The following is a 23,441-nucleotide window of genomic DNA, read 5'->3' as shown; positions in this document are numbered from 1 at the left end:
ATCAGCTTGAGTATGTGAAAATTCTCGAAGTACTATGACCACAGGTGTAATTAGGATTAGGACCATAGCCGCTGTAATTATGGGTAAAAAAGTTGGAATATGAAAAAAGCATGCAAGTATTTTTCAACGATAAACGATTTTAAAAACATTAGTTTTTTCCCCTAAAATCTTTTAATAACAGCACAATAGGTGAAATAGTAAAAGAAACTCTATTTGATTTACATTTACTTTTTACAATAATTATCCAGTCATAAGATTTTTGCAACTTACAGTTATTTTTTTTGTAAAGAAAAATTTTTCACTAAAAGGGAAAGAGAAATTTCAAGAACAAGAGAACTTTTTGGGCGAAATCCTACAAGCAATAAGAATATAGAATTTTAGAATGGTAATTTGTATTGCTGAGGAGAAGGATACCTCTCAAGAAGAGAGATAATCCCAAAGAGATTGAACATACCTTTGATTCAGTTAATCCTCTAATTTAAATTTTCAGTAACATAAACTGTCCCTTAATTCCTGATTTACTAGAAACTTAAGACGACTGTAACAATGTTAGATTAGGTGTGTTCATAAATAAGCTTATTACAATTTATTAAGTATATATCCAACCACAAAACATTTATTTAACAAGAAGAAGACAAAAAAGAAAAATGCATCTTTGAAATTTGGAATAAGAAACGAATAATTTCCTTATCAATATTAGCGTTCAAAATGCATAACGGAAGCCAATTAGTAAAGCATAATCATAGTAAAGACGATTAACAATATTTAGAAGAATAAATTGAAGTAACGCAAACCAGGTAGAGCAATGTGCATGCCGCTTACTTAGTTAGGTCTTAGGCAAAAATAATTTGTTTTTCTCCTCGGTCGACTTTAAAATCTCAAATCTAAAGATAGGTTGTCAAGAATAAAAAAGATAAGCTGGGCAGAACTTTTTACTTATGGTGAAGCACAAGATCTAAGATCAACTAATTTAGCAATGTGACTTACATCACAGAGATTAAGATCAAAAGTACTGGCACATGTTATTATATTTATTCTTACAATAAATATAAGTACTGAAGACTGGTAACTGGTGAACTATGATAAATTATTTTTGAAATACTGATTTTTAATATTATATTTTAATTACTATAATTTAGGATGCTCTTGGCAATTGTTTTTTATATTAGATTTTTCCGCGTTTATTTAATTTTAACTTCAACATTCAGTATTAAAACTTTAATTAATTAGTTTTGTCTTATTATAAAGGTGTAATTGAATCTACTGGTATGACAACTCAGGCTCGTTCTTCGTATCTTCCAAATGAAATTCTGTGGGGCCACCGTTTCGAACCGTTGGTATCATTCAAAAAGGAAACTGGTGAACATGAAGTAGATTACGGCCTATTTAATAACACATATGAGGTTGATACACCAATTTGCAGTGCTCAATCGTTAGACCAACTAATGGGCATTAATACCAACGCAACAGGTAAATTGGAAGAGATGCAGTTATATAATGAGACCTAACTAAGGATTATATCAGTTTTTTTTTCAAGTTAGAGTATTGAGGATTTTGTTATAGATCATAACGTAAAATTTCTACTAGAAACTGTTTTTAAAAGATTCAAGAAAATAAATTTTGTACTTTAATTTTCTTTAATCTTTTTTTCAAAGAAATTAGGATACAATAACTTTATTATTTCAGGTAATGGAAAATTCCAAGTTGGTGGTAGTTTAGCATCTGAAACACCAGATTTAACAAGCATGGAATCCAATAGCATGCTTTGCGACAAGACTGATCAGAGCTTACAACATGTAATTCTACATCCAACAGATATTCCAGGACCAGAGTCTCGCATTTGACAACCACCTTCTTGGTAAGTAAATATTTTTTTTTGTAATTTGCTTTATAAACTGTACCCAGACTTATGCTTAATTAATTTTTTTTTTATCCGCAATTTAGTCATATTTTACAATTCTTTGGTATTTGAATAAGATATCCGAAGGTGATTCATATTTTGAAAATTAGGATTTATTTCTACTACACATATATATTCTAATATAATCTAAGAATTTTACCTGATTATCTATAATTAAATAATGGTTCTTCACTACTAACTAAAAACTTCTTCAGAAAATGTGAAAGTTTCAGTTGCTTTACATCAATTAAATATGAAAGGAATCAGTCAACAAGAACGCTGAATGTTTTAGTTTATTGTTATATAACCGAATTTTTACTTTATTTTGCGAGTTCTATGAACAAATGCTTTGGATATTTTAATGGATGAGTAATATTTTTTAAAGAGGCTACACAGGTGTTGGACAATAAATTTGTTGATTGAATTGCAGATTTTGCGACTAACTTATCCAGCTAGAAAAAAGTGCACTTTTTTAAATCGAACTTAATCATTATTGTTGTAAGATCTAAGTTCAATTCAACCACACTATTATCTCCTTAAGTTTTACACATATGTATACTTTTCTTTTTAGTGTAGGCTAATTATTATTATTATTATAGATGGTAGGTATATATCCTTTATTTGGCAAAGTTTTTAAAAAGAATATTTTTTTTTTCTTTTCAATAAAAATTAAACACCAACCATCAAAAACTGCATTACTTGAATATCATAAAACTGCTGACCTATTTCAAGATAAGTCTCATACTTATTGAAATATAAGACATAAATAAAAGCGGGCTGAGAACTTCAAAAACAACATTCTTGTCAGTTTCGCCTGTAGCAATTATTTTTCTACTGGGCAGGCATGGCCAATATCCAGGTGAGAATTATTTGCAGTTTAGAGTTATGTGGCAATTCATTTTAACGTGACAGTAAGCAAGCTCACACAGTTAATGTTGTTAGAAAATATAATAACTACATTTATCGGATTTCCATTTAGTCAAGATTATACCGGAATGAGCTAATCAAGTGTTAGTTTCTTCAGATAATAAAATATTTTTAAAATTCTGTTCGGCTTTCATTTTAGATTTTTCAGAGCTTAATAATCTGCTGCCATTCTTTTTTTCTTTCGTAATAGATCAAGATATTCGTACATCAAAAGAACCATGTTACTTTAGAACAGCAAAACTAAGGTGGTTTATAATACTGGAAGGTTTCTCAACATTATTAATTATTAATGTTAACATTAATGTATTTTTTAGCTGTCCGTATCCGATCGACTGACCCATGCATCGACAAAAAAAGCTTATCAGAAAAAAAAGAAAAATTCTTAATACTATTTATTATAATGATAAAAAAATGAAATAATTTATGCTACTCTTACAGCAAGATTAATGCTGGCATCAGGAGAGAATTGGATTAGGTTTAAAATTGTTTCATCCCAAAAAGGAGTAATGCTTTAATTGTATACATTTTTAAATTAAAACTAACAAAGGAAACGGCGAAAGGATTTCTGAAAGCTCCAGTTCTAATTCTTTGTTACTATTCTGTTAATTTCAGAGGTTTGAAAAATTAATTTGTTGTTTCGAAATTATATGGTGTAACAGAGATGAAAGTATAAACTAGAATTCAAGATTAGGTTTTGAATTTTAATAAAACGGAATATTATTAAAGAGAAATTAAACATGAGAATTAAACAAGATTGTTGAAATTTATAAATAAATAATTGGCTATTCACAATGTGAATCTCACAGACAACTCTTTTTGCTTTCAAATAATAACTTGACTCTTAATGTACAACCCTTGAGGTTTCCCATGCCAAGCGATTCTTTAGAGTATTTGTTTTATTCTTACCTTTTAATTTTTGCAGCAGTGAATTTTGATCTGGGGAGAATTATTCGTTTAGTAATGTAACAGAGTAAATAATACAATTCTTGCCTGCTGGCATTTTCATAAAAAAATTAGTTAAAAAAAGTTGTTACGATATTGATTATTGTAATGACCTAATATTAAAATTATGGTCAATTTATTTGACTTTTCTAGAAGTATAATTCCTTTCTTTATTCGATAAAAGTTTCATGGTTAAAGCATTGTAATTTTAGTTGGAAAGTGGCTAAAATCCTAGTAATTGGGCAGTAGACTGGTTCCCAAATGATGCTAGCAAAAGAATGATATTTAAATGAGATTGCGTTAAATTTGTCAAGATCAGTGCAGAATAAAGGATAAGATTATAATTTAATTGAAACAGAAATGGCGCCATACTGGAGATGGGCTAAGGAGCTATATAGTAATAGTGTCTCCTTCTGTCATTTACTGGCTATTACTGTTGTAATGAGAAGTGGTAATTCGAACATCCTGCCAACTGTGTGAATGAGCAGCTATGAGAGCGTTTTCTCATTGCCTTCAATCGCCGAGAATTGGCCATTATTCTACAAGTTGTTCATTCTATCCACTTTGTTTTTTCAGCTCGCACAGTAATCATGGCTCTGTAGCCTACAACTGTTAATCACTAAGGAGGATCTGCCATCATACAGTTAATCTCGGAAGATATTTGTGTTTGAAAAATTCTGTAGCGAACACGAGTCTCTCCTATAATTCTTTAGACATCTAACTTATAAATTTTTTTACACAATCCTTCTTTAAAACCAAAGTCAATTCTTAATATATTATCGCTAAGTCTCCGACTCTGCTGCTACCAGTATTACAATATTCTTTACAACATCTTGTGGCTGGACTATTTTTACTGAACACTCTGGTACACCCCAAGGTGATGAAGGATGGTCTGCGTTCTTTTCCTAGTTAGAACCACTGTTTTCCATCTATATCCATCGCAATGTCGAAAGAAACCACTTGGAGATAAAGATCAGAATTTCTGGAACTAGGAACCACCAATCTTCACATTATCATTTTCTAGTTGAACTGTTAATTCAAGATTAGACCCTTTTTAAAGTAAATAAACCTACTGATCTTTTTGCTGAGAAATGCAAAGCTTTGATTCAATACACGAAGTGATCCAATCTTATGATTAAACTAACAGTTTGTTTTACAATATCATCTTTTTGATGGTCCTAAACTAAATGTTTCATTTTGTTTACGTTTTGAAATGGAAGTTTTAAATAAGTCAAGCTACAATAAATAGAAGAAATACTCTCTTCTATGAGTAAGAAATTAATTTTAGTTCCATTGTATAATTTTTACATCCAATTCTTAAACAAAATGTTAAATGAAAGATTAAAAATATATTTATGTCTCTCAATATATTTCTGATGTAGTTTCCCATGTCCAAAATCTTGTGCTTTCCCAATCCGTCATATTTAAAAAGGAAAATAAAATTAACTTGCTACAGTTGAATGAAATACTTAACGCTAATTCATTCACCCGAATGGAACTAAATCAAATTAATCCCGTGTAAGCAGAAAAATTTACGATGAGATAAACACAAAACCTAATTCTATTTCTTCTGACTATCAAGTATCTTTTTTATTAAGTTACAGTCTAAATATAGAAAATATTAGTTACAAAAATAATACTACCATTTTAAAGTTATTTATTACGTTCGTTTTTATTTCCTTACTAAGTAGTATTACTATCAAGTCACATTTTTTAAATCGTGTTTTCACTAGAAACGTCTGTTTTAATGTCCGATGTATATGAAAAAAAATGTTTTGTGTGATCCGTAGGTGAGTGTGTGCATGTTTCCGGAGAATATCTCAAAAATGAAAAGTAGCAGTAAGCTTAAAATTGATATCCCGTTAAAGATATTTTGTATTTTTCTATCAGAGATTACATGGAAATTGCCAACTGATTGCTATAAAATTGTTATGTATAATATTTGTATTATTAATTGCCTATCAAAGCGTCAATTTTATTCGGGACTTTTTTTTTTGGAGGGGGAAATGGGTTTTTCGGGAGATTCTCGGAGAACTGCTGTATTTGGCTTCCCGCCCTAAACTACCATTCACCAACTATTTGCCGTTTCGTTATGTTTAAAGAACATTACTACAACAAAATTAAAATAAATACAATAAATTTTTAATTTTCAGATTTCACTTTGAGTACTATTTAACTATCAAAGATTAAAACTGGTTATCCATAAAAAATTATTGTGGTTGATTTTGAACTCTAACAGATCTAAGACGTTAAGAGATCTCTTAGTCTATCTATAGGCCCAAAGTGTGGTGTAGCAGCCAGTGTGTTTCTAGGCTGGCCTAGCTGCAGATTTATAAGTGGATTAGCCCATACAAGCTTGCACGTTATGGAATGTGCGCAACATTTGGTAGTATTAAATAATATCTCTCTCACACTTATTCTTACGTACAAATAGAAATACGTACAAAGAGAAAAGGGAAACCGAATCAGCAAAATGCTAATGGCTCTTTAGAGGCATTCTAGTTGAATATTACTTACTTCTGTGGGCGCTACGCCCTTTTGAGAACCTCGGCCTCCTCAGTACTAGCACTGGCTAGCCACCATCTACTTTCTTATTCGTGGGCGCTACGGCCTTTAGAGAACCTCGGCCTCCTCAGTACTAGCACTGGCTAGCCACCTTCTACTTTCTTATTCGTGGGCGCTACGGCCTTTTGAGAACCTCGGCCTCCTCAGTACTAGCACTGGCTAGCCACCTTCTACTTTCTTATTCGTGGGCGCTACGGCCTTTTGAGAACCTCGGCCTCCTCAGTACTAGCACTGGCTAGCCACCTTCTACTTTCTTATTCGTGGGCGCTACGGCCTTTTGAGAACCTCGGCCTCCTCAGTACTAGCACTGGCTAGCCACCATCTACTTTCTTATTCGTGGGCGTTACGGCCTTTTGAGAACCTCGGCCTCCTCAGTACTAGCACTGGCTAGCCAGCTTCTACTTTCTTATTCGTGGGCGCTACGGCCTTTTGAGAACTTCGCCTCCTCTTCTCACGCTAGTGGTTCCAAGATCGTTTTTTTCTTTCTCAAGCCATTTTAATCTTGGCCCGTCTCTTGTTCCCTAAAAGCACTCTACCAGACATCTCACGAGTTCTAATTTATCCAGATATCCTAAATATTTTATTCTTCCATTCCTTACTCATAAGATTAAATCAGGTCTCTGTATGAGAGCGCGGAGCTCTTAGCTTTACCTAATTCACCACATTTCTCTTAGTTTTCTCGGACAATAAATGTTTCTCGATAATTTTCTTCCCATAACATTGAGTGCTTCCTCTTATCTTGCTTGATTAGTATCGAGCTCTGGTTTTAATTCAATAAACTGGTCAGATACTAAATTTATCACTTTTCTGTTTCAAATTGGATAATTTTATTTAGAGTAGGATAGTTGATGAAGAAATTTTAATTTTCTACTGTCATGATTGCAACAAAGTACATTAAGGACAACAATTAGGCAAGTTTAGACAGTAAGACCCTGATGTAAATCGATAAGTAAAGGCAAGAAAAATTTGAGGACGATTCTTTTTTTTTTTGTTGGTTGCAAATGATTTGTGAGTGTACAAATAAAATAGGAAAACAATCGACTTTGTGAAAACCTGGGTAATTAATCAAATACAGCGAAAAGAATAATAAGTTAACTAGAGTAACTTGGAGATATAAGATGCAAATATCAAAAATAAATAATATTCACTCACTTTAAAGCATAAAAATATCAGACGATGAAAACATTTGTTCACATAAATTTTCCTTTGATTTACAAATAATTGGCAATTCTGAATCGCGTGCCGACCCAGCTCGAGTGGATAAAAGAAGAGAAAAGCTTACAACGATTAGGGGCGCTAATGACCTCAGCAGTCGATGCGCCAGAAAAAAAAAAAATTGGCAATTCTATGTGCCATGAACTGATATCCATCATTTATTTTACGCATTTTTCAAATCTAATTTGTACTGAAATTGAGTTGTAACTATAGTCCAGTGTGCGAACCATCAATGACAGAAAGGGGATCTGAGACAACCCAGTTGTGAGAAACCGGTATTCAAAGAGCTGGCCATTAATACAATGTGTGTATTGCCCCACTTGGGGCTTTTGTAACAATATTCCCAACCTTCCAACAATAATAATGGCTTATATTACGTAGATTCAGTAGAATTTGTTTTTCTTCTTTACTCGAGTCCAATTTACGATTTCGACTTTCCATAGGAAGTATTTATTTTGAAAACCCCAGTATCTAAAAAAAGTGTTTTTTTTTTTACGATTTGGTCTGATTGGTGTCTGATTCTCGCGCAGTTTGCAGAGCGTGAGGTCAGAATAGCTAAAAAATAAACAAAAATCTCTCTTTAATGAAAACTGGCTGGTCATTTCATTAAACAGATTTTTGGGAGAATTTGTCCCTTAAACATGTTTAAACGCAAAATACTGCGAGTCAAATATAATTTTTTAAGATTACTAAAAGATGATGTCAAATCTATATAAAAACTTTTATAGCACATCGCTTAAAAAATTTAAAAAAAAAATCCATAAAGTATGTTACACTATATTTTCTTGCTTTTCTTAGCGTTCTTCCCACTACGAAACTACACTTATAAGTCACTTATGTTTCCTCTAACACCCTTTTTCTCTTTTTTACAGGAAAGCATTTCTTTCCAGAATACCTTCACAAAAACGATTTTTATGAAAAAAAAAAAACAAAAAATAATCATAAAAATCCGATAAATAAGAAAAATTGCATCTCTAAACTTGTGTTTCTGGCGAGAAATCAAAATTGTTGGCGAGAGAAAGTAATAATTAAATTCATTGAATTAAAAGCGCTAAATATCAACACATATAGCCCCTTCGAAGAATTTTTTATTGCAAAGGTTATTATCTATATTGGTGTTATCGCATTACCAACCAGTCTGTACAAATAGTATTTCTCTAAATTATATAGTTCCACTATCTTTTGTTTAATTCAATTCTTACTCTTTTTTTTTGTAGTTTTGCCGATGAAAGTGTCAGGTTCAAATTTTTAAGTCGATTCATTTTTAACGTTTTATCTAGTTTTTAACACTGATTAGTAGAAAAAAGAATTTATCAGTAACTTTCCGTTATCAATTGAAATTCGCTTACAAGTTACTTAGTTTTTACTTTTCGCTTATTAATTATTGGCTTTTCAGCCAATAACTGGGATAGGCATCCTTAATAAGTAGCCAAATTCCACTGATCTTGAGCCTTAAAGGCTCCTTCGATAATTTTCGGCATCCTTTATCCACCCCGAACAAGGCTCAACCTCGTCTCTTTCCAAATAATTTGGTAGATTTTCTTCAGAAGCATCATGCCATCACATGCACGACTTTTTCTTATTCGATTAGATGTTATTAAAGCTTGTTTAATACTATATGGTTTCAAGTTTGCCATTTAATTTTTATTCTATTTTAATTCTACCTACTACAGTTTGTTCACAAATGTAACTTCCAATTTTTACAACGAGCTCTACGGGGAGTAAAGTCATCACATTAATCACACTATTCAAGCCTCTTTTTCGCGGAGGTTTCCCAACACATCTTTCGTGTTAGTCTTGTAGAGGTCTGAACTCGCGAAGACTGAGCAACCAGTCTAGCCATTTTTTCAAATTATTTTATTTTCAAATTCCAAATTTTCACGAAGAGCTTACATCACAAATTTCGAAAGAGAATTTCTGTCACGTAAGTCAGCACCTGATGGTCTTATACAGCAACAATTTAGCGTTTAAGGAGAGATTATAAGAGCCCACAGTGCCTTTTTGCTCGGTTGCCGGCTGTGTCCCTTCTTCCATATTGTTTGCAATCAGCACACTGGAGGCTATATGAATGACTTGAACCCTGCGGACACTTTCGCTTGACCTAGAGTCTCACCTCTAGCTGAAAGAGGTAAACCCCTCCTAACCTTTCGGGCAATGCAATATCACCATGAACTGGATAATATCATTATAGATAGTTCTCCAACCATTTGTCTTTATGACTCTATTTTTGTACTTAACTGCGCAAGGCCCAAATTGATCAAGGATCACCTTGTCTCAAACCTTCATTAAAATCTTTGCTAAGATTCTACAGAAGATGCCCCGTGTCTTCACTCAACATCGTGAGCCCGCTAATGTAATTCGTGTAGATTCATTTTGTTAGCGTAGAAAAGAGTACTATGATGGTGTCAAATTATTTTTAACAAAAGACTGGGTGCATGTGGGCGACCAAAATGTCGCCAACTCAGATTCTACAGGAAAAGATATCACCGGAGTCAGAAACATGATAATATGATACATTTCCGTTAAAGTTTTACGATTCAATTGCACCCAGGATGTACATCTTTAACATTTTTACGGTTATTATTATTATTTAATAAAAAAATGTTATTTTCAACAAATTGGATTTCAAGTGCATTTAATCTCATGGAAGAACGGATTTTTGGCGTGGTATGCACCACTTAACTGTACAGTTCTACCTTCTATGGTTAAACCACTTAAAATTTGTATTGTAAATGACAAATTTAAAAATAAAATCCATTTGTCAGTCAGAAGTGTTGCTTTAATGAGTTTTTTTTTTTTTAATTATCATCTTTTATCTCTTGAAAAATGTACTAAAATTTTATTTAAATTACGCAAATAGATAATATTTTTTAATTAAATATTTGTTTACACAATTTTTTCTTGTGTCCACAATTTTGTTCTAAGACTTCTTAAAGAAGCGAAAAGAATTGTAAGTATGGGCTAACTGAAAAGCAGTCAATTGGTGACTGAATTTGTACAGCTGTATATCATCTATTCGTATTTTTGTTCTTAACTAATTACTTTTCAATATTTTTAAATTGTTTTTATCATCGGTTTCGTTCTGATTACCACTGTCCATTTTCTGTCACTTACCTCTATGAATGAAAATTAGAAATCTGTCAGACATAGTTAAGATGGATAAAATAAATGATACTGAGGTTAGTTTAGTAAGATTTAGATGGTACTAAATTTTGCTGAGTAACAAGAAAGGCCCACCAAATATTCAAACACAATCGGGGTCATAAAGCCACATTATTTCACGGACCTCTCTTAAGATCTAAGTAATTATTCATTGGTACAAAATTGTATACTATAATTGGAAAGTTGTATTATTACTTAAAAATATATAAAAACAGTAAACTCTACTTTATAATTGAGATTCTAATATTAATTTTTTAAGTTTTCTAACTCTTAAACTACAAATTGAAAAAGGAACTACTACAAATAGAAATAGTCATTTGGTGCGTGACATATACAATGAAAATCCATGATTTTTTTTCTGTTTCAGGTAACCATTTGGTGTAACCGGAAAGTTGTTTAAATAATCAACGCAAGAATCAATCAAAGACTGTAATTTAATAATTGTAAAAAGGAAAAAAAAGTGAGAACGTGTAAATAAGTAATTTATATATATAAAAAAAACTTTGTAAATATATGTACATAAAATAGATGACGGCAAAGAAGAGAAAGAATGATAGACCGGTATGTTATGAGGGGGAATTGAGGCAAAAATTGTGTGTGGGGGAAATTGTGATAGTGCCATAGTGCTACAGCATGGAGGGGAGAAGGTAGCATCAGTGATATGTAGGCGCTGCGTGAGTGAAGTGAGAACCGTATATAGGGCATAAGTTTTAGGGCACGAATAAACAAAAATAAATATGTCAATAGTTGAAGAGGAATTGGAATCACTGAAACCTCTGGACGAGAGGAGCTTTGATTCACCGCCAATTAGATTGGACAGGCCTACCAAACTTCAGCTTAGAAAACAATCCACACCGGGAAGTTTTAGATTTTTCGAAGATACGGATACCGAAGGCGAGACACCATTGGCCGCCAAATCTCCGTCCACAAAAATCACCATCGTACCGCCCCAAGTTAATAATGGCAAAGACACCTGCTCGAATTATTCTTCTTTCAGGTAAATAGTAATTAAAATAATTATCCTAATTAGAAAAGAAAATAACATAAGATAAGAGAGTCAAGGATATTCATAAACGATTTGCTTGTGCAACCTGTTAATTCAGATAGTAACAAGGCAAAGACGGTCTTGCAAATGTAGCCGTATGACGAATAACGTTAGGGCACCAGTCATTTTAGGGACTTCAATTATTTAAATGCAAACACACGCTAACAGCAGAAGAATTATTTGAATATAGAATATCACAAAATTATTCCTTTGTTAATTGTTGAAAAGATGTTTTTTTTTTTAGATTTTCTACAACATTTTATAAAAAAATAATGGACTGTATTGTCTGTTAAATTATTATTTCTTAAGATTAAGAGATTTTCCAAAATTTACTTGACCCTTTTTTTAAAAAATATTATTAGTAGACATGCTTTAATTTAAATTCAGTTTAAATATAATTAGAAAAATAATCTCACTCTAAGAATAACATTTTAAACAAAAAGTTGAATGACAGTTAATATATTATTCTCAATAGAGTTTACACTTTAAAGTTAGTGAATTCACATCGCCCCACTCATTGCCATTAATATTCATTTATTCTTTCGATGTTGCTCCAACCAAGTAGGTAGCTATCCTCATCCAGGTAGTTTACACATGAATGCCAGGTGAACCGAGCAATTTCGCTCTGTATTCACCAAGTGCTAGGTTTGTTGTTTTTAGTATGTAATTATGTTTCTTTAGAAATCACTTTTTTTAATTTATTTATTAAAAGTTATTTTGTAAACCTTACACAATAACAATAAACCTTAATATTCCTGTTGGAACAAACAGGAAACCTTCGAAACAGTTCTTGTGAAAAAAAGAAAAATTAGTTAAAATTTAAGATAATTGAAGTCATAACCGATAATTCCAAAGAAAACTCCACCTCTCTCTAACTTTTTCTTTCTTAAGAGGAGTTTGGGAAAAGGGAAAAAAGAATTTCAGTCCGCGTTGTGGAAAATTATTTCAGAGTTGATGCTATCCCTAATTAAGAGTTTTATTTATTTTTATTTTTTTCCATCGATCGATTTTAGTTATGATAAAGTGTGTTTAGCTCAGTCGCCATTCATAAAACGCCTTTTTTGCTTTTTCTAACTCTAAATCTATTTCAGTTTCTTTGTTTTCTCATTCCTTTTCTTTCAGTTTCTTTGTTTGAACTCAAGTCAGTATTCTTGTTTGGTTGCTCCTTATGTTAAAGAGTACCATAAGAAGTTAACAAAGACTTTAAAAAACAAAAATATAAATTGTTAGAAATGTATAGTTATTACATTTTTTAAAAAAATTATCAGTTATTCCAGATATTTCATGATAGATAATGCTTCATTCCAGTTACAAAGAATTTCAGATGAACACCTTGAAATGCAGGTGGTAATAAAAATACAAAAAAAAAGACATCCTTGAGAAAAATATAAATTACGGAATAAATATAATTTCTTACCTTTATACTGTAGTGTTGGTTTCGATTTAAAGTTGCCAATAATTTACATTAAGATGTATGTCTACAGTTTGCTGGTGTCCTACTTTAATGCATTGTAGCTAAATTACGAATTGGTTTCATAAAAGAGGTTTTGTTTAGTATGCAAATATTGCACTTTAAATTTACAGCAAGGTAATAAACAATGTGTTCACCCATCTCCTAATTAGCATTAGGTTTTCAACTAGAGTTATGTTTGGCATGATATTTATGATTTGTTGCAATAATAATTAACTTCTTTTTTTTTTTGAACGTGTGAAAGTTTTGGTAAAAAAGTTCAGCTCAAATTCAAATTTTTACTAAATCATCTAATTTACATTTTGAGCAGTACCAGTTTTAAGGAAATTAAATTATTTGTTTTTGAATTTTAACCTTTTTCGTAAGTTATTAACAGAAAATAGTATTACGATATTATCAAGTTTTAAAAATTAAGATATCACAGACTTTTGAAGTCATCCAAACACGAAAAAAATGCTTTTAAAAATGATCTTGTGAGGTGGAAAAAATTTGTCTAAAAACGAAAAAGTTGCAGGAAACTCAATTTTGGTATATTGGTCAAGAAAAATCGTCACTGCTAGACTTGAGTATCTGCCAAAATTTGTCTTTTGAAACCATTAATTTACTGAATTCAATTTCCACTCGGAGTTAAAGGTTATCTTTAGATATTAATTTTCTTACATCTATAGTTTACTGTTACTGCCATTAGTGATAACTTTTTTTTATCTTTTTTTTCTTTTATTGTGGTTGTTGGGCGGAGCACTATCATACAATCGGACCATCATGCTCTCCCACTAGAAAGTTATAAACTATTAACCTCTTTTTCGACTAATTCAACAAAGTTAATTTTCCTTAACGTTTATACAATATATATGAATATCTTCCTAACTAAACTTTTGATTGCTAATGGTCTCTTCTTTTAGGCATTTATAAATGTTCCGCAATATTTAGCACCCTCTCATTATTACAGTGCAGTGTTATGGTTTACAGTATAGTAGCCAATCAAAAGAGTTGTAAAAATTCAAGGATGGAGAAATTTAAATATCGCAAAGTGTGATATTACAATAATTATCACTCTTATTTGAATTATTTTGTGCTGATTTAAAGAGATTTAAAGTGCAGAAATATTTCCTTAATAACTCCTCGATGAATGATTTTAAAATTATCAGATTAAAAATTGCTAGAAATTGGCCCGTTTCCACTTAGTTATTTTAAAGAGTGTTATCTTTCTGTATTTGTTACAATACAATCCAATTTTTTAAAAAAAGTTTTGTTCTCCGTAAAAGCTATTCGAGCGACTCAAAAGTCATGCGATTCCATCACTAACAAAAATATATGTATTCCATATTAATCGAGTAAAAGTTTACTAACTTTCAACAATGTCTATTTAATGGAACGATTTATTACCATTTTATGTAATAGGAGAAAAGAGAAACAGTTTAAAACTGGGAAATTAGAATATTTAAAAGTATTTTTTATGGTTGAGAAGGTTTACTGCGTGCATTAGTGAATTTGTACATCATTACTTTTACCTGCATGTGCTGGAACCTACTAGTTCTCATTCAGTTTGCTATCTGTTTCCTGTTTCCTACTCACTTATTGTTTACTTGAAAAATAAAAAAGGAAAAAAAACTTATGTTTAAATGAACAAGTTACAGTTAAATTACGAATAAACAATAGAATAAACTAACATATTTACAATGCAAATGCGAAAAGGAAGAACAAAGATAGAAATAAAAGCTTAAAAGTTTTTCGGATTGTAGCAGGTAGTCGTGAAATCATTCTATAATTAATAATAAATAAGCAAGCGTTATCTCTAAACATACAATTCTAGTAAATATGTAAAAAAGAGGAACAATAATACTAGTAAAGGATAACACAGAAATAGTTAGTGCAAGAAGAAGCTAAGGGTTAGCTAACTGAGCTAATATAAAATAGTGAATTCTCTTTTTAAGGCATTATTGCTTCAGTTCTTGCTGTCCGAAATCTCCCCATCTGTTAACACATCCACAGAGGGTTGCCACCTTTTCTCAGGCTTCCGCAAAACCACTGACAACTGTATTTCCCTTACAAATAAGAAACTCTAGAAGTATTTCTCTTGGGATATTTGTATGGCACCTTAGCGATCCACGTTTTACTCTTCACATCTTTTCTTTAGATCTCCATCATCCGCATCCAACCCTTAAGACTTTGCCCTAGTTCTCAAAAATGACGGCTTCCTCCTTCATTCACCCTTTGGGCTGTTCAGTCAGGACTCCCTCTTAATGATTGCTGCAACACCTTCCAGTCCTAAGCATCGCCACCTAATCAGCCTCGAGATCTTCCTCCCTGCTATTGAAATGATGATACTTATCATTCAACTGATGTGGCATGTGAAGAAAGTCTATTGCAAGTCAATGACTCTTTAAAGAACCAGACTGAGGTGGAAGTTTAGAAGCGTGCAATGAGAGGTACAAGTTTTACATCTTGTTTCATCACATGTTGAAATTTCTGCCACAATTTAGGCTTTTAAAAAATTAATTATTTATTATTTATTAAAATGAAACAAAAAAAAGAAAGGAGTAATTGTTGAAGAGGTTAGTTTGGAGGTTATGAATTTTATTTCCATAGTGAAAGGTATAAAACAGGAGGTGTCCAAGGACACAATGGTCGTACATGGGACGACACTTCGATATTTCATTGTGCACCTTCTCAACGTCCGTCTGACACTTTGATTCACCCACACTAACACCCTGATAACTGTATTTTATCTTTTTTCCTCTTCTCTATAGCTCATTCAATTCTGTATCTCAGAAATTTTTATATGTCAACCTAGGTCTTTATATTTTTCATTAAACTAAAAATCTGATATTAAACCTCACGGCATTCTTTCAGTATAAATCTTCAGGTTTAAAGATTCATTCTAAACATTTTTTTTGGAAACCTATTTCATCCTTCCTAATATTATCAGTGCTTAAAAAACCTAAACATTCTAAAATAACTACATACCCCACTCATTTCTCTCCAGGGCAATCCTAATAATAATTTATTTAAACAAATTTATTAGAAATAAAGTTATAGAGCTAATGTAAGTAAAAATTGTCGCTGCGGTACCAAGTTAAGGCCAAAATCTGTCCTCTCCCGAGCTTAGCGATCTTGAATAACTTTTGCCTGCTTTAGGAACCTTTCGAATTGTGATATGAATTTCCTAAAGGCTGTAGTTACTGTAGTTGTTATTAATGATAATTTTCTGTTTTATTAGTGGTAGTTGGCCCAAGCTTTTTGAGAAAAACTCTAAAAAAAATGAAAAATCAAATCTCAAAAGTGGCACTTCCGAATTAGAGATTTTCATAGAACGCGTAATTTCAGCACATATTATGAAAGTGATATTAACGACCTAACATTGTACAATAACGTACTGGTTCACTCTAAACAAATTTTCTTTTTTAATTGAATTTTTCTTTCAAAAATTTTTAATTTAAAGTTATAGGTCAACACATAAAGCTATGAATATGCCTTGTATAATGAAAATTAGAGCTATTTTCAATAGATTCGCTACAAATAAATAAATAAATAAAAAACTATACTGCAAAGGTTTTAAGAGAAGGAGTCACTGTCAGAACTGCAGAGCCGAAAACAGACTCAACATCCAGTACCTAGACTTTATAAATTAATTACCTATTTAAGATATTATTTGTGCAAGACCTTAACGTGTACTATCCTTCAACGCCAAGAAAATGACCAAGCGTTGTCAGCGCGATATAGTCATCTAAAATAATGTCTGCAGCAAGCTGAAAAGAAATCATTAAAGTCTGAAAAACATTTTGAGTGATTCTAATGGAGTGAAGAAAGGAATCATGGCTTTTTTTTGAGAAGAAAGAAAAAGATATATATTAGATTTTATTATGCGGACCTTTTTGATTTGGCGCAGTAAAAATACGTCTGGTTCAGAAGAGCTGTATGTAACAGTCAGTCGTATTAGCGAGGGATAACATTTAGCTGGGTAGTTATTCTGCCTTTTGAATCCTATACGCAAAGCGGGTTGCATCTTTTGCATTTGTCAATATAGAGTTCATGGTACTTGCACGTGGATATATAGACGTATATAAGTAGCAGGAAATTGATTTCAATTAGATGGAATGTTATGTTTAGGCATGCATTGATTCAGGTTTTCCATTTCAAGAACATTGCTCAGGTGATGTAGCTGTTTATTGCATAGAACGGCTTGACTACACTGGATCAAAACGTGGTGAGAAGATGCCTTCTGTATTGTTGAAGGCTGAAGTATGAGGATGAATGGGCATGTCATAAAGAATATCGGCTAAAAAATACCACCAGAATAAAATGAAGAATGCAACAGCAGAAATATTTGTACATTAAGAGAGGCAAGATCTTAGAATTAAGTAATACGTACAAAAAAGGTATTGTGCATTCTTGCGCCTGTAATAAGTGCTTTCACGTATTTTTAAATTAAGAACACTGAGCTGTTGTTAAGTTTGCATTAAACGTAACTAGTAGAATGTCTTGTTACTTTTCGCGTGAGTAAATATTGTGTGTAAAATTACATAAAAGATTACACACAATATGTGAAAAATACATTAATTTTTGCTTGCGTGAAAGTTAAAATAGATAACAAAGCCACCCGTTTTTTGGTTTTAATGTGTGTCGCAAGATAATATTTTAAATGAAAACAATAATAATAACAAAGAATTGTACAGTTTCTATGTAAGAACAAAATACAAATTTATTTCACCAAGAATTTCAATGACGCGAAGCTCCGAAACCTACAGAGTATTGTCTAAACAGAATTTAAGTATTCTTACGCTGAGAAAAAAAATTAAAATACTGCCTCTATAAAATTGTTTTTTTTTTTTTTAAAAAAAAAGCGTTAAAATTAACATTTCTCATGAATCAGTTTAATGGAACTAAAATCCCTGTTATCCTCAATAACAAAGAATAACATTAAAATTGTAATCTGGAGTTTAACCCTCGTTTCTTGACTACTCACAACTCGCTTGTGATTTTTTTTAACAATCTATGTATTTTAAAACTATGTCAAAGTGCTGGCTGGCATCAATATAAGTTACCCATAAAGAAAAGGCTTTCTGAAAAATGCCAGCTTTCGCAGAATTTCTTTATTGGATTCAAATTTAATGAAAAGTATTTCAAATCTAAGTGATTGGTGATTATCTAGATTAATGGAATTCAAAGGCTAAAAGAAATCGTTTCTGGTTAACAATTATTCCCGGGGTAAAGAAAATTTTCTTCCCATCATATTGGCTTAAAAAATTATAAAACTGGCATTATCGTCATGAATTTTTCAACAAAACTAATACCATTTTTACAGGCTTTAGTAATGAAATAACTTTAAATAAATCAGCTGGTTTTCTATCAAATTATGGAAATATTCCTGAAAATTCGCCTTTTCATTTATGCCATTTACTTGAAAGTCAGAGATTTAAGCACTCATTTAATAGCTGTTTACACTAAAGAAGAGGAACCATACATTTGACTAAATGTCACTCGAAGGTGAAGTGGCAACTCTACACAGAATTTACAACGTGATTATTCAACTTTGTATAAAATTACGGCGCAAAATTTAAATAAAATTATTTTCGAGAAAACGTATCAAATAAATAAATAAATCGTTTTAATAATAAATGACTGAACTGAATATTAGCATTTAATCATCAGCTGGCACTTTAACGAAATATTAAATTTCTTTATGTTTTGAGTTGTAGTGGGACTTTTTCTCCTGAGAAAAAAAAACGTGTATTTTTGGTAGAAACTCGTTATAAGAAATGAAATTAATTCCTTTTCTTCTTAAAAGACTTCTTAATAGAAAGTTAAAAAGTGACGTACGACCTCCGGATGTCTTTTATTTGAGTTAATCAAATTTGCCTGTTAAATGTTCTTAGAACTTTATCGTTATTGCACTGCCAGAAAAGTTCTTTCAGTCCAACCCTCAGCTTATCCTAGTAATACTTATTAGACCTTTTTGCATTATAGTGCTTGTTCTACTACCTTACATCTATGGCACATAGGATGGGCATGCTGTCTAAGAATAACTATCGTACTTTGTTCTCTGAAACATCCGAAATTACAAAAAAAAAAAGTCAATTACCCTCACTTTAACTTCAACAATAAAAAAATAATATGTGCTTTCATAATTATTGAACATCAAATAAACAAAATTAGGTATTAAAACTTGTGACTTATTCACTCAACCCAATAAGTAGTGTATTTTTCCAGCTTAAAACAAAATTTACAGCTAGCTTTTAAGATTATTAAAATGTTTTGTTTTGTCAACCATTTTTTACTCATCATTTCATTTTATTATTTGTTTGTCCTTCAAATGAACATCAAAATAAATATAAAATTTAATCGTTATACAAACTTTTGTATTCGTTTTAAGCACATTCACCCATATAGTAGTATAAGCAAACATTCTGTACTCCTACAGCTATTTCTAAAATCGCAGATTTCTGATTTGTTAGATCTTGTTAGACCTCAATAACATCCTTGTACTGAAGAAGAATTGACCACCACACTTACAGCAATCTATTCTGAGTAGGGAAGATAATGATAAATGATAAATAATGAATTCTAAATGAGCAAAAAGGCTAATTTCATTATAAAATTATTTACAAGCACAAAATATTATCTTCGAATTTTGTTATCAATCCGGTATTTTTTAACAGAATCATGTAATAAATACAAAAAGAAAACTATATTTCTGATTTATTAAAAAGCTGCTAACACCCGATTCATCCCTGCCACCAATATCTGTTACCAAAGCTTTGCTAAATTGTACCACGGTTTATGAATCCAAAACCTATACTCACTGCTTTCACAAGCATGGCCGGCAAAGCTGGGCTGTATTGCGGTACTGAACTTGGTTTGATTTTCGGTCTAGCTAGGCCTAGGTACGTACGTATGTACGTATTAAATGTTAAATGAAGTAATAAAGTTAAGTATACTAGCTATTTGCCTCCGTCCAAGATATCTGCCCGTTAGTGGGTATTTACTCACTTTAAAGTAATGCCTATTTTTTCAGGCCTAAACTACTAATCGTGGTGTCGTGGACGGAGACGATTAGCAAGCACATGACCACCAAGTTCTCACAATAAACATTATAAATAGAATCAAAGGCCTAGTCCGGGAATCGAACCGAGTACCATATTACATATTTAGCTTTGCAGGTCTCTATTACTTATTTTACTTTCGCTTTTGTTTATTCGTCAAACCAGTTTAATGAAATCACTTCTAGAAAATTGGCAACAAAACTTCCCCTAATAGATAGTTACATTCTAAACTCTCTGCACATAAAAATGGGTCCTTATACCAATAAATTATGTTACCTAAAGTAAATTCCAACCACACTTCAATAAAGAAATAAAATAATAAAGGTCATTATCACCATTATTAACTACAAATCGCTATTTGCCTCGAATCATGCCGAACACAACATCCTACAGTAATTTAAGTGCCATTAACCTTTCCAAAATGATTCACACAAAGAACTTCTGACGGAAATTCTACATTTTTACGGTTGGATAAGTTCATTTGTTTTTTCATTCATATTAATGGTCTCTTCATTGTTTTAAAACTTAAATACTCAAGTATCAGCTCGATACTTGCAATTTTTTAACATTATTATTTGCTTACATTACATAGTAAAAGGCTAGCTCATTTAGAACTACATATTAAATTAAAAATTATAATGAAATATTTAATTTCTATAAGATGTTGAGTAATCTGTTGCATTATGGTTTAATGTGTATTTATAAATTTTAAAACAGGAATATTTGAATGAATCATATCGTAATAAAGTAAATGAATTAAAATTTTATAATTATGCACCATCTTATACAGCTTCCTAATTTAGTTTCCTACTGAAGTAATTTATGAACGTGAAAAAATTGTAAATGAAATTTTGCCAACGATTAGCCCTTTCATAGATTGACTAGCCATTACTCCATTGTTGAGTAGTATATCCAAAAACCAAGTTATGCTACAAAAGAACAATTTTTTTTTTCTCATAATGAGAACATTTTCAACGATTTTATCCGCGTTTTTTCCCGCTTAATTCTGCCCATTTTAAGATTTGGATCATCAACTTTGTACAAGACAATTTGAATTTCTCTTGTAGAGAATGTCTATCATACAGTACTGTCTCAGTCTGATAGCATTGCGTTGTGGAGAAAGACCTGGCGAACTACTTCTAACGGTATCTTGTACTCTTAAAAAGAGATATAGATCTAATTTGTGCAGTTAGCCAACCACAACCTACTGCAAAGAAAAAAAAAGAAAGAATTTAGTTTCTTTCTCTTCCTGTACAAAAACCTTTGAGTTGCTGTCATTTTCGAAACATTTTTAAGTTAGAACTCAAAAGTGCACAAAACGAAATTCGTAAGAGACATTTTCAAAGAAGTGAAATAAAATTGATTGTAAAATTTTGGCATTTTATAATAACTACAAATTTCAGATAGACATTTAATGTCCTTTTTAATGTAAAACCCATAGAATCGTACATATTTCTGAAAAGGCACATTAGAGGGAAGAATACTATTTCTTAATCCAAGATTGCCTTATCTAGGGAAAAAAGTTTAAGAAAAGTCGTTGGAGCATCTTTGAGAAAATTTCATGCAAAAGAAATTCACCTATTCAATAAATTGGTATTTTCTTTTCAGGGATTTCGATCCTACGTCACAAGTCAAAAGTTCGCTGGTAGTCCTAATCTAAAAGTGAAGTTTTAGCTAATTGCGATTTTCTATTTTCTTTACACACCAAACAGTGAGAAAGTGGTACCATTTGCTGAGAAAAACATTTTTCCCGGCCGTGAGAACCACAAAACAAAGATTTCCCGTGATAATTGGACCTGATCGCAATAAATTATCTTAAAAAAAAAAAATTGAGTAATTTTCTTTAAAATAAGAAAGATTGTAAGAAAAAGTCACAAAAAAAAAAATCTCTAACAGGATATTTTTGTCTATATAATCCTCATCTCCGCGTTCCTTTAGAAAAGTGATTTACAAAGCCATAAACCTTTATCTACTTACTACGATAAACTGGATGCTACACAGCCAACTACTTATCAGGTCTTAAGAACACAGGCGAATAGAAAACATTCCTGATTATAATACATATGATCTTTAAATGCTATCATTTGATAAGTAATCGTTTATGTTAGGGCAACGTTACTCACGATAATGTATTCAATATTAGACAGGAAATGATAAAAGTTAGATTATAAAAATGGTTTATTGTTACAAAATCCAGTAGCGAATCAGTGCAGTGTTGTTGGTTTGGTAAAAATTATTGCGCGTCTGCAGTGATAGCAATAGGCTTTACAAAAATGTTCTTGGAATATAGTGATTGATAACGCTTTCTTGATGATAATAATAATAAGTACAAGCTATATTTAGCTCCGTAGTAAAAGATATTAATTTCACAATTCTCCAGTCAGATTTCCAGTTTTAATAAAGAAGTTAAATAGTTCATTGAGAAGTGAGAAACTTACTTCGTTATAGTTGCGTCAATGCTATCCAAATATGCTTTTTGTAATACTTGCTTATTTTTTTTTTATTTTTTTTTTTTTAATAAAATAAATTTTTCATTAATTTCAAGCGAACGTTGAATTGAAATTTAAAATCTTTCTTACTCCTAAACATATTTACACTCTATAGGATGTAATAATTTCTCAAACTCCCAGAGATCGTGTTCATTTTTGGAAATTATGTTTTCATTAGAAATTTTGGTTTTGAAATCCGCTGGACTCAAAAAAAAGAAGAAGTTTTTAGATCAGGAATGTTGTAGTGGTATCAATAGAATATCATCGCAAAAGCTCGTACATACTATTGTAGAAATTAGTATTTGGTACTGTTGTCGATTCTGATACTAAAGTCGAGATGAAATGAGACTTACAATACGATATAACATTGTTGTGCGAATTTCTCTAAAAAAGCACCATCTTTTTTGCTTGTTTTTCTATGTTTGTTTTTTAATTTAGTTGAACCATTCATTAAGCAGCGATATTGTACTTCTGTTACTTCACGCAGAATATCTGAAAACAATATTACTGAATAACAGGTTACAGTATTTAGTCAATTTACGAGTCTGTTTAAAAAAACGTTACATTGAAACGGATAATAATTAAGCATTATTTTATTAAATAAGGCTTTATTACAAAACCCTCAGCTCAAGAAATTTGTAAAGCTAAAAGGTGTTGTTTTTTTGACGACATTGGTTTCAAT

General features: G+C 31.4%; 3 protein-coding genes across 9 annotated transcripts in view; 2 read left to right on the top strand and 1 right to left on the bottom strand.

Annotated features, from left to right (window-relative positions):
* Nucleotides 1-11,220, top strand: part of LOC141449115 (inward rectifier potassium channel 2-like) — a 128,506-nt gene extending 117,286 nt beyond the window's left edge. For all 5 annotated transcript variants that reach the window (XM_074118202.1, XM_074118201.1, XM_074118204.1 and 2 more), the window contains 3 exons: nucleotides 1,249-1,470; nucleotides 1,687-1,858; nucleotides 11,079-11,220. In XM_074118202.1, the coding sequence (XP_073974303.1) occupies nucleotides 1,249-1,470; nucleotides 1,687-1,844 (380 nt within the window). In that variant the 3' untranslated portion in view covers nucleotides 1,845-1,858; nucleotides 11,079-11,220. The remainder of the gene's footprint in view (nucleotides 1-1,248; nucleotides 1,471-1,686; nucleotides 1,859-11,078) is intronic.
* Nucleotides 1-13,306, bottom strand: part of LOC141449121 (uncharacterized) — a 109,739-nt gene extending 96,433 nt beyond the window's left edge. For both annotated transcript variants that reach the window (XM_074118215.1, XM_074118216.1), the window contains exon 1: nucleotides 13,174-13,306. The gene's annotated coding sequence lies outside the window, so the exon portion shown is untranslated. The remainder of the gene's footprint in view (nucleotides 1-13,173) is intronic.
* Nucleotides 11,449-23,441, top strand: part of LOC141449116 (ATP-sensitive inward rectifier potassium channel 12-like) — a 32,865-nt gene continuing 20,872 nt past the window's right edge. For both annotated transcript variants that reach the window (XM_074118208.1, XM_074118206.1), the window contains exon 1: nucleotides 11,449-11,708. In XM_074118208.1, the coding sequence (XP_073974309.1) occupies nucleotides 11,449-11,708 (260 nt within the window). The remainder of the gene's footprint in view (nucleotides 11,709-23,441) is intronic.

Source organism: Rhodnius prolixus, unplaced genomic scaffold (genome assembly GCF_049639745.1).
Source record: "Rhodnius prolixus isolate KJV_2025 unplaced genomic scaffold, Rpr scaffold_2, whole genome shotgun sequence".
Taxonomy (NCBI): domain Eukaryota; kingdom Metazoa; phylum Arthropoda; class Insecta; order Hemiptera; family Reduviidae; genus Rhodnius; species Rhodnius prolixus.
This window is presented reverse-complemented; position numbering and strand designations above follow the sequence as displayed.